Source organism: Lepisma saccharinum, chromosome 7 (assembly GCF_977018435.1).
Source record: "Lepisma saccharinum chromosome 7, izLepSacc3.1, whole genome shotgun sequence".
NCBI classification, from domain to species: Eukaryota; Metazoa; Arthropoda; class Insecta; order Zygentoma; family Lepismatidae; genus Lepisma; species Lepisma saccharinum.
The window spans coordinates 48,794,348-48,806,563 of NC_139235.1; the positions used below are offsets into that span (position 1 = coordinate 48,794,348).

The following is a 12,216-nucleotide window of genomic DNA, read 5'->3' on the forward strand; positions in this document are numbered from 1 at the left end:
TTTGGAGGTGATGTGATCAGCACCATGCTCTGGTCACCTGTTGCCTACTGGTATCCAATGATTTAAGGTTGGGTAAGCACCAGAGCTGCTTTTTGCAGGGTCAAGACTGGAAAATATCCCGATTTTAGATCACCCACCCTGGGAATCGAACCTGGGTCTCCTGCATGGCAGTCAGAAGCCCTAACAACTAGACCACAGTGGCTCTAAAGATCTGGCTAAAGTGAACATCTAGATTTTGGAATATTATTATGGAAGGAAAATGTAGAATCAGTCAAGATTTTTTTATTATTATTAATACTTCAATTTTAAAAAAACACGACTGACAGTCTCTGTCCACATATCATTGTGGGCAGCCGTACTTACTGACTGTCCAGACATTTTCCTTTGCAAGATCTTCTTTCAAAACTTTTATTTCAAAATGGCCATTGGCCCCTAGTTTTTATTCCAAGATGTCTACGTATTTTTTTCTCTTTTGTAACAATGCCCACACAAATATCTGGAAATGTTAGACCAAAACATTGTCAATGAAACAAAACTGGAATGAACTATACTTCATTAATTTTATTTACAACAAACACTTACCCTGTATGAGCATGATGAATGTGAGAAGAGTGGTGCTAACAGTTCCAAAGGATTAGGTCCATGATACATTTCTTCTGTTTCCTGCAAAGGTAAAAAGGGAGACAGTAAAACATATGTCTCAAGAAATATCAAAAATAGGGTTGAATCAATACCACTTGGAACCAATAGGGATAGCAATATACTATCCAATTCCTGCAGACTCTGATGCTGATACTACCAGCACATTGTAGCAATTTACAGTTGTTCAGGAATGTTTATAAGGGCGATTCTCCAAAAAAGTTCAACTATAGTTAACTCAAAAATGGATTTACTTAGAAAGTTCATGTTTCTTCTTTTTTTATAAATTTGTAGGAGTTAACTCTTCCCATGCATACAAACAGAAATATTCTATTATTTTTTTTAAAAAAAAATAATTAAAAGAAATTTAAAATAGCCTAAAAGACAATCAATCTCCTGGTCCATCCAGATCTTGTTTTTAAACATTCTACAATTATTAAAATGATTCTCATTAACATTACACAAGTCCCATTATCATTCAATTATAAATGCTTGGAGAATTAAAACAACATTTTCTAAAACTATTTATTCAATTTACATGACACAGTACATAACTGGAAAGTGTGTCCAAGGTTATCAAACCACTCTTCACGCTCTTAAAGCCCTGCAGGAAAAGAAAAAAATATATAGTCTATTTTGTGGCCAGTATGGCTTTCCCCTCCATTTTGTTCGAACAATATTGTGCTGTGTAAGTGCTACATTTGTCTTTATGTTGTTTTTATATAATTTTTATTTAAGAAATCTTACATTGAGGAACCATTTTCTGCTGTCACTCTCCTGGACAGCATATACATATATACATTACTGATATTTTTAAATAACTGTGCCGATATGTTAGTAAGTGATGTCATTCTATGACAGAAATTTCTAATGTAAAATATTACTCTGAAACTGAATAGCAGCCCACATGCATTAAAATACACTCTGACCCATACTCTCACTCTCCTGACATTTTCTGTGTCAGCAGTGTGCTATAACACCTAGGACGGTGACATTTATCACACACTAGTGACAAAATCAAAAGAGTAAAATGATTTTTCCTGAACTTTGTTTTACATATGTTTTTCTTCCATTTGTGCGATGTAGGCTGTGTTAAATGCCTCATGAGAGCATTTACATTTATTGAAGGATAAAATCCACGTGTCTAGGTTCAATCACCTTGGAGCATGAAAGAAAATCCCTTGTTTGTGACCCCACATGGAGGAAGTTTGATTTTTTATAAAGAATCTTAAACAATGTTTTGAATTCCATGGACATTTGCTTTGAAAAGTTACATTTTATTGGAGAATCACACATAAATGTAAAGAAATTCGAAGATTCATATAAAATATAATTAAAATAGTAGGAATGCAATCATGAAATATATTTTAACAAGCCTAAAAAAAAATTGTAAGTAGCTCATTTGCAAAAATTCACTAAGATAACTGTATCCCACAAAGAAGTCAGTCAATATTTTACATACATATATCATGGGAATCCACGGAAGTATTGTATTTGTATTTTGTTTATTTACCTCTGTGTTCTGCTACTTTTAGCTAAAGATGAGGATAAGGATGAGTGATCAGTATCCTCTCAGCGCCAACCACAACACACACACACACACATGTAATTTTGGGAGGGAGGAAGGAAACCTAACCATTTCAGAGTTCCTAAATCTTGAACATTTAAGTTTTTCGGAAAATTGGTTAATATTTCATTGATTATCTCAGCTGCTAAATGAGGTACAGGCCTCAGAAAACATTCATTTTGTAGTAATCAATGGGTAAAACCCAAAAAAATTAAATTTTAAAACTCAAACAATTTTTACAATTCTGAACACTTTTATTTGACAAAAAAATCCCCACCGTCGATTTTGTGCAATTTTTATGAGATAGAGATAGAATCGTCAGAGTGGGGTTGGGTACGTGCAAGTAGCAGTAAGGTGAAATGGCTGCCGGAATACAAAATCCCACCAAATGTGAATCTGAACGCCAAAGGACAGAATGCAGCTGACATTAATCGGGAATTGTGTGCCATTTATGGACCGACAGTGATGAGTGAAGGGAAGGTCAGGCAATGGTGCAGAGAGTTTCGGGAAGGGCGTTCAAATGTCCATGACGATGAGTGTAGCAGAAGACCTAGTGTTCAGATGGACGGTCTGGTGGAACGCATTAACAAACAATAAAGTGTGTTCCAATCACCGGTTCACAATATCTGAACTCGCCAAAGAGTTTCCGGAAGTGTCTCTGAAAACAGTGCATCGAATTGTGACTGACAACCTGGGGTATCACAAACTGTGTGCAAGGTGGGTACCAAAAATGCTCACAGACGCTCACAAAGAGCAAAGGACAGCTGCACGTGATTTTTTGGCCCGCTGGGGGGAGAATGGGGATGACCTCTTTTCACACATAGTGACGTGGGATGAAACGTGGATATCGTACACCACTGGAGAGTCGAAGCAGCAGTCAATGCAATGGCGGCACTCTGGTTCTCCTAAAGCAAAGAAATTCAAACATACACCATCAGTTCACAAAATCATTGCAACCTTACTCAAATGTAAAATAGGTTCATGGGGGTAGGGGGGATCACTTGCACCATGGAACTTTTAGAGATCGCATTATGTAACATAATACTGTGGGCACACTTCAAAGATGTAACTCTCATACCTTTTAGAAGTTCTGCATGACGTCCTGTAGAATTTGGTTAGCCTTCAGTCCTTTTTCAATGCTTATTCCAGACACATTGATCGCCAAGAAGAATTTGACCAACTTTTCGAGTTTTTGCCCACGCGTAAACTTCATGCATCTGGACTCTCACATACGTTCATATATATCAGTTCATTTACGCTGCTTATAAAAAGTATGAATTATAGTCCCCTTTCATCGCTCTTGCCAAAAATAGCGAAGTCCATGCGATACAATTTGAACTGCCGTAACGGCAATTCCTACTGCCCCTTTCTGATGTGGTGGCCGCGGTGGCTCAGTCGGTAACGCGTCTGACTACCATGCTAAAGGTCCCGGGTTCGATCCCCGGCCGATTCAAATCCGGGAACTTTTCTAACGATGGAAGCGGCCCCGGTGCCCACCCAGCGTCGAATAACATGGGTACCTGGGGGAAACCCTGGGGGGTAAAGGCGGTCAGGGGCGTGATGCTGATCACATCACCCCCACTCAAGACCGGATCAAGAAAGTGTGGGGCGTTACCCCCACACCCCCTATACGCCTTCATGGCGTAGTGCTATGCACAGGGGAGCACTTTACCTTTTTTTTTTTTTTACCTTTACCTTTCTGATGTGTGATTTGAACTGTGTGTCGACTGAGTCTGCTTGCTTCGCACGGCACGTCCAGTTACGTCATGCCAACCGGCGTGATAAAGAAAGCAGCCGAATAGCATGACAGGTGCTGCCACCTATAGCAAGTTTCATGAACTACGTCCCTTTTCTTTCGTAAACAAAGAGGAATAACCGCAAATAACACTAGGTGTGAAACCAGGTTTTTTACCGAAAATCGCTACAAATCTCCCCGTTCTGGCGAAAAAGAAAACCTTCGAGCATCATTATAACTAGGGCTTGGAAGTTGAGGAAAAATCCTCTTTTTTTATAGTGTCCGAAGACGAGGCCCAATATATGTTAATTTTGGGTCATGTAGGCCAGAAAAAGGGGGGGTTTTATTTGTTTATTTTATTGATAATTTTAGGTCTTTTTTATAGGTCTTTTTTTGGCTATTTTAAGGTCTTCAACTTCCGAGCCCTAATTATAACCTAGGAAGTTACTCCATATTAATTTCAATAAAATATATCAAAATATACCACCTAATTTCTGCAGAATAAATATACATTTAACAAACTAGCACCCATTGTTTTCTTCTCAAAAATTTATTCGACAAAGCGAATAAAATGCAAAAATATTACCATAATATAAGCAATTATATAATTAAATGAAAGCCACATATAAAAATATGCCAATATAGCATTATACCATAATATGATTAAATATGTGAAAAGATCTAAGAGTAACGTAAAAATGAAAGCCATGGGTACTGGTCACTGTTTATAACTCACTAATACAAAGTGTTGAACACTTGTGAATTAAACAGATTTTTTCTGGACAAAAATTGTAATTGGTCTTATGCAAAACGTGTACATTGTGCAATTAAATAGTCTTGCAAGCCATAGTTTTCTTGTAATATATTCACGTGAAATTAAAGGCAACTATTGTTAAAATTTATGAAATGTAAAAATACGATATTATGCAAAGCAATTACATCGCCTTCATGTCATACCATTTTTGTTATTAATACGTTGCCAAGTAAACTAAGAGTGCATTTTTTTATCACCACTTGTAAGTTTAGACCCACCCGTTACATACATATGATTGTTATTTGGGAAAAACTTTTTTTTCAATGAACCACTTATTTGTTAGCTATCAGAAAACGCTGAAATAAGTTCCATACAATGAGCATTTTTGTCTCAATTCATCTTTTTATGTGGAAAATTGTCATTTTTTAAAAAAACAATTGAAATTCGATTATCTCGAAAACAACTAATTTTCGGACGGGGTATCATATGGTCAAATTTATTGCAAATTGTCTCTACTTTAACCCCTTTCAGGGAATACATCTAATTACCAGTCACCCTGTATATAAACATATACCCATCCGAAAATTAGTAGTTTTCGAGATAATCGAATTTCAATTGTTTTTTTTTAAAAAAAATGACAATTTTCCACATAAAAAGATGAATTGAAACAAAAATGCTCATTGTATGGAACTTATTTCAGCGTTTTCTGATAGCTAACAAATAAGTGGTTCGTTGAAAAAAGTTTTTCCCAAATAACAATCACATGTAAGTAACAGGTGGGTCTAAACTTACAAGTGATGATAAAAAATTGCACTCTTAGTTTACTTAGCAACGTATTAATAACAAAAATGGTATGACACGAAGCGTACAAATTACTTAAATTACTTCCTTGTGACATCTGCTATTCAACAAGGTACAAATGTTGCTGACATTCACATTTGTGTACAAGAAATAATATTTCATTCATCTTCATGTGAATGGAATCAATGAACAATACAATTAAAGAACATTATATGTCTTGCTCAAAGTAGGCACCTCCGTTACGAATGCAGGCACGCAGGTTTTTACGGACATTTGGTCTCTTAACTCGAGATGTGATGGTGTCCTTGATGTGTTGACCAGCTGATAAGATCCTCTCCCTGAGCTCTTCTTGCGAGTTTACCTGTGTTTAGTCATGTGGCTCCAAATGTAAAAGTCGCAGGGCTTCAAATCGATCAGGGGATCGAGCTGGGCAGTCATCATGCTGATAAATCATGTCACGTCTTGTTGCTAGACGCACATCCTCCAACAACATTGCCATCCCGTTCCTCAAGAAATGTTCATAAGTGATGCCTTTTAAGATTTGGGGCAGGAAAAATGGCTCGATCAAATTATTGTTGAATACGCCCATCCATACTTCTGCCTGGGCGTGCGACTGTAGCTGGATGAAAATTACCCAAAGAAATGGATTGGCAGAGGCAGCTTGATCCCCCGATTTGAAGCCTTGCGACTTTTACATTTGGAGCCACATGACAAGACACCGGTAAACTCGCAAGAAGAGCTCGGGGAGAGGATCTTAACATCTGGTCAACACATCAAGGACACCATCACTTCACGAGTTAAGAGACCAAATGTCCGTGGTTATGTAGTAATGCCATGGAAAAAGAAAAGGAAATATCATGGATAATAGAGGCAGGATTGAAGAATGGATTTTCCGAATATGAAATAAATGTGTTAGCCAGAAGAGAAAGGAAGAATATTGCGAAGGAGAACTCCGATTCTGATAGCAGGTTAGGAAAGGAGAAATTTGAAGAGGGAGAGTTGGATATTAAAGTTCATTATATTGGGATCTCGTACTGTAAAGGACTCACGGAGAAAATTGAAAAGACAGTGAAAAAGAATGGTGTGAAATGCGGGACGGAAGCCCCTAGAAATATTGAAAAGCATTTCACAGATTATAAGAGGGGAGTAAAATTCCGAAGATGAACAAAAAGGGGTTTATAGGATCGAGTGCGACTGCGGTATGGAATATATTGGACAAACCGGCAGGAACATGTGTATTAGATGGGGTGAACACGATAAGAATATCAAAGAAAGGGATCAGAAAACGAGGCTTGCTGAGCATGTAATAAACAGTGGGCATAGAATAATAAAAATGGTTGTTATCAAAAGAAGTAACAGTAAATTGGATAGGAACGTATACGAAATGGCACTTATTTGGGCGGGAAACAGAAATAAACTGCACCGGGACGATGGCAATTTGGATGGTGTATGGATTAGGTTTTTTAAAAAGTGGGACAATGTGAATGACAAAAGTGCCCTGATACGTTTCCATGTCATCTCGGAGGTAAAGAAAGCAGCCAAAGTGGAACGCGAATTCTCCTTGGATTGGTGACGACTGGGGGAAAAAAAGGAGGGGAGGGATCTCTCCTGGGAGGGGAAGTACCCCTCCACTCCGTAGCATGGTGCCAGCTGCTCGCACACTTTCAACGGCCACTCAAGTACACCGTGGTGGTGGTTTTAACATGTTTTTTAGAGAGTTTTAAGGGTTTTTAACAAAGGTAGTTTTAATTTTGTATATGTCGAGCACGATGAAGTGTTTTCAACCCAAACCTTTCACCTAGTATCCTCGCATGACACTTCTCCGACGTGGCTTGATGTTCCGAGCCTAAAATACGACCACCTGAAGAAGGAAGCAGTAAAGCTTCCGAAACGTAGTTTACAACGAATACATACTCACTTTCGTAAGTAGATGAAATTCAATACTCTAACGTATTTTTGTTGAAAATTGTTTTTGTTGTTGTATTAAATAGCCATTAATTTTGTTTAATTGTTACCGATGTTCATGGAAGAATGTTATTGATTGAAATTAACATTTTGTATTTGTCAGCACTTAGGCTATTTTCACCCATTGTATTATATGAGGCCAAGCCCCTTACAATGTATAAAAAATCACCATGGGTGTGTCTAAAATCTCCTTACCCAGGGTAAAAACTGAGGCGGTACTGGAGCACTCAGCAAATATATTCTTATGAGCAAAACACAGGAGACCATACATACAACCAACCATACAAAGGTAGCCTTCCCGGTGGTTTAGTGTAACGTCGTTGCCAGTTCTGGCACATGTGTATTGATTTCTGGTACTCCATTTAAATCTGCTGTGGGCGAAATATTTCAACATTGTTGGTCTATCAATAATTTGAACTACAATACATAACTGTACATCCCGACATATTTAAAAATGTAGGATGTAACTAACCTTTTCCTTTTCCTTGTAGTGTGGTAGCAAACATCTGTACTGCTCACTGTTAGCTGACGTCACCAACAATGGTTCCACGTCGGGTGGTTCCTGAAATATATTTGTGATATTAAGAACTAACCAGCAGATAGAAACAATCCTCCATCAGAGATTTTCTCAAACTATTGTTCAAGGGAGCACCCAGAAATGTTCATTAATAGAAAATATAACTTTTATTTCTGATTAGAAGATACATTTTCTATTTCTTTCAATTTGTACAAACTTTTGAAAATCCAATTTCAGTTACTTGTGAAGAGAATTTTTCAAGGACTGATTGATAATTTTCAATTTGAAAAGATTATATTTCATATTGTAATTTTAATTTGTTATTGTGGTTCTTGAAGCCAGTCATTATTTTGAATTAAATGTCTAAAAGTTAGAAAACTGCCCAAAAATATTGTACAAATATTACCAAATGGCTATGCTTGAATTTTTGAGGGTTTTTCCACATATTATTTTTTTTCTTTTTTAGGCTGCTTGAGTCATTGAACACATTGAATAGATGACCCACAATATTTTCACTCACTGTTCGAGATTCAAATTCTAGCCTGTGCATGGGTTCCTTTGAGTCTCTCTCTTCACAGACTTCATCGTATCATCATTCATCATCATCACCGTGATTTGTCTAAAGGTGTCAGAAAAGTTACATGGAGTATATAAAAATGTAATATTTTGTCACTTGAAACAATATTAATGAATAAGTATATTTTTGTAATTATTCTATAAACTATTTCTTTAAAGTGATTTAAAATTTTGATTTAAATGAATCCACCTTCATTTAGATCTTCCATACCCTAAAAATTAAACAGTACATTTTCAACATTGCACTAATTTTAACACAATGTACCAAATTTCTCAGATGCAGAAAACACTTTAGACTCCACATTTCTGTGATCATAGGCGTGCGCAGACCCTCTGATTGGGGGGGGGGGGGGGGACAAAAGCCTTGATGAAAGTTCAGTTAGAAAAGAGAAACATCATTTTATCTCACTGTTTTAGTTTTATTTCATCGATGTGTGCGTGTGTGTGTGTGTGTGTGTGTGTGTATGTATTTATATGCAAACATATTATTTAAATACATTACATAATCAACTCATCCGCCTTACAACAAACCAACAGCAAAAATGACATAACTAATCTCTGAAATGAGTGTGCTCCTTTTCCTCCAAAAAATTGTTCATGGAATTAAGACAAAACTGTTTAGCAGCAATAATCTGAAGTATGTAGTACAAAGTTTTTAGATCCAAATTTTTGCAAACTGAAAACAATATTGATTTAATAGGGCACCATAAATTTCATGGGGCACCAAGGCATTCTCTTTTACAATTTCTTTCATTTTGATCGTTCGACGCCCAGGGCCAACTCACAATAAAATTTGAAATCAAGGGTGCAATTGCCCCCTTCAGGTAATCTTAGCCATCTTTAAGAAATAATGCAAGATAAACGTGAAAAGTATCTTCAATATCCTTTTGTCCAGCTACTCTTAAATTCTGCTAGGCTTGCTTTCTTTTACTACAATAGGGCCTCCCTGATGGCGTAGTGGTAATGTCGTCACCTTGTAACCAAGGGGTCCCAGGTTCAATACTCGGTAGAGGCACATAGTGGTTCGGATCCCACTTTAAATTGTAGGTCCAGTCCCGATTAGCCATACTGTGCATAAAGTGGACTTAGAACACAAACCAGGGTGGCTACAAACAAGCAGAAATGAAATTCCCTGACTTTTCCAGGACAAAATTTACATTTTTCCCTGACAATTACAAACTAAACTAAATCGATGTTTTTGCAAATACAAATAATAAACTCACACAGATTCATGTATGGTTTTGTTAAGTACCAATATTATCTTCTATGAAATTTACTTAATTTCTCTATTCTCTATGATTTGAATTCAAACTGCAAAATATTCAATTTCGAAAATTATTACAATTCACAAGCTAGGGAAGGATTATGGAATTTTGTCATACCCAGTAAGTTTAAAATAAAATACTTGATTATTTTTAAAGTTAAAATTAAATGAGATAAGAGCCAAGAGTGAAGAGTGAATGATTAAGAAATACAACTTGTAATTTATCAGTCTCTTTATACATTCTCGGTATTATAGTTGATATTTCCACTGAGGTTTGGAACCCTCTGCTTGCAAGAACCATGAGTGCGGACTCATTTTTCAATGCATAAAACTACTTCTCTCTTCTCTGTAAAGCAAACAACTTAAATCTTGCATATAAGTGAAATAACTGAATCGAACAAAATAAAGTGTCATATTTCCTTACATTATCAATGGGATTTCTGCTTCAGTACAGTATATCCAAGTGAAGTACTGTGAAACTGGCAACATGCAGTTATACCATTATTGCTGACGAAAAGGGTATGTAGGTATTAGAAATTTAACGCAAGGAATTTATAGAATTGCATTGTATAGGTATCTGATTTAGCTAACCACACATTAAAAGAGGAACACTCTAATAATAAAAACTTCTGAAAGTTCATATACAAGGGGAATCCTGAAAAAAGCTCCAATGGTGCCTATATGCATCATTAGTGGTCGGAGAGCGACACACACACATGCAGGCAGGAAGAAGTGGCATGTAACTGTAATCTGGTACAGTTGCAATGCAGCCGTTTTTGGACAGTTCTAGGTTAAAGATTGCAGCTCTCATACAGTCTCCCGCCGACTGTGATGTAGCCTACATTGCACGCTCAGAATTTGGCACAGAGCCACCAGCAATCATGTGAGGTGTGCAGACCGGACGTCATGAGTGATAGTATGGTCAGACGATGGTGCAGATAATTCACGGAAGGCCAATTGAATGTGCACAACCCCATACAGCTGAGTACACACGGGCCCTTTGCATCACTTCAGGTGAGAGATCTTGGACCACTCCCTGTACAGCCCTGGCCTTGAATGTACAGACTTTCATCTCTTTGTTTAACTGAAGAAGTTTCTGGCAAGGCAAGAATTTGACAGCTACACTGCGGTAGAGATAGTTCCAGTCTTTGCTGTCAGACACATATGCCATGGGCATACAAAATTTAGTGCCATGCTACGACAAATGCCAGAACAAAGGTGGTGATTAGGCCGAACATTAGGTTAGGACTCACTGTTACTAATGCAATAAATTACAACTGATATTCTTGTTTTATTTATGCTTAATCGGTAGGGACCTTGATATTTTGTTATTTTTTTTAAATTGGTTTATTTTCTTATTTTTTATTTTTTACTATACCGTGTTATTTTTCCCAAAATTCACATTTTCATTTTAGCGCATTTTCTGGCTAATATCTGAAATTATACCTTCATGGTGTTTTTAAACTACTGTATCAAATTGTAAGTCACATGGCCTACACCTCTTCGTGAGAGTTTGATATCTTGAAAGTTATTTTCCATACCCCCTTTTTTAATTTTAAGGTAAGGATTTTAGATAATGGAATTTTCCCCATATATACTGAAGGCTGCATAATGACCAGAAGTGGACACACCAAAATCAATCAATCTCACGTGACAGATACCAATATATTATGGCACCAAAAATTGGCATTATCTTTTTTTGACTTGTTAGTGTCAAGTTTCCCAAAATTCACGTTTTTGTTTTAGAACATTTATCTGCCAAAGATACCGAAACGTAATATTCCATTGTGCTTTTAAACTATTATTTTAAATTGTATGTCACATGGTCTACATATTTTCGTGAGAGTTTGATATGTTGGAACAGATTTTTAAGGAAGTAAAAGTAAAGTGCTCCCCTGCACTTTGCCATGAAAGTGTATAGTAGGGGTTTGGAGTTAGGGCCCCACACTTTCTTGATCACGGCTGAAGGTAGGGGTGATGTGATCAGCACCACACTCCTGGCTACCTTTATCCCTCAAAGTTTTCTCCAGGTACCAGCTTCATATGATGCTGGGTGGGCACCGGAGCAGTTTGAATAGATTGAAAACATCCCAGTTCTCCGCCGCAGGGGATCAAATCCGGGTCTCTCGCATAGTCAGATGCCCTAATGACTGAGCTCCATTATTACTCGCTCGACAAATGCCGATGGTGCGCACTTAGCTTGGTAATTCAAAACATATCTTGAATGACAAATACGAAGATGTGGCTCCCGTGTGACGGTAGATACACACTCCATCTCCTGTTAGAACCCTGCCACTTTGCTCTGTGATGCAAATGGTTTTGATAGAAGTTGAAAAAATCGTGGGAAATACATGATTTAATGTGGCTGTCGGAATTATTCCATGTACATATAACTCTA

At 37.2% G+C, this 12,216-nt stretch overlaps 1 protein-coding gene across 2 annotated transcripts in view; it reads right to left on the reverse strand.

Moving 5' to 3' along the window:
- The window catches only part of LOC145989846 (endoplasmic reticulum lectin 1), a 94,287-nt gene that overhangs the window by 72,745 nt on the left and 9,326 nt on the right, over window positions 1-12,216 (reverse strand). For both annotated transcript variants that reach the window (XM_083125298.1, XM_083125297.1), the window contains exons 2-3: window positions 7,934-8,023; window positions 583-663 (exon numbers count right to left, since the gene is read on the reverse strand). In XM_083125298.1, the coding sequence (XP_082981424.1) occupies window positions 583-663; window positions 7,934-8,023 (171 nt within the window). The remainder of the gene's footprint in view (window positions 1-582; window positions 664-7,933; window positions 8,024-12,216) is intronic.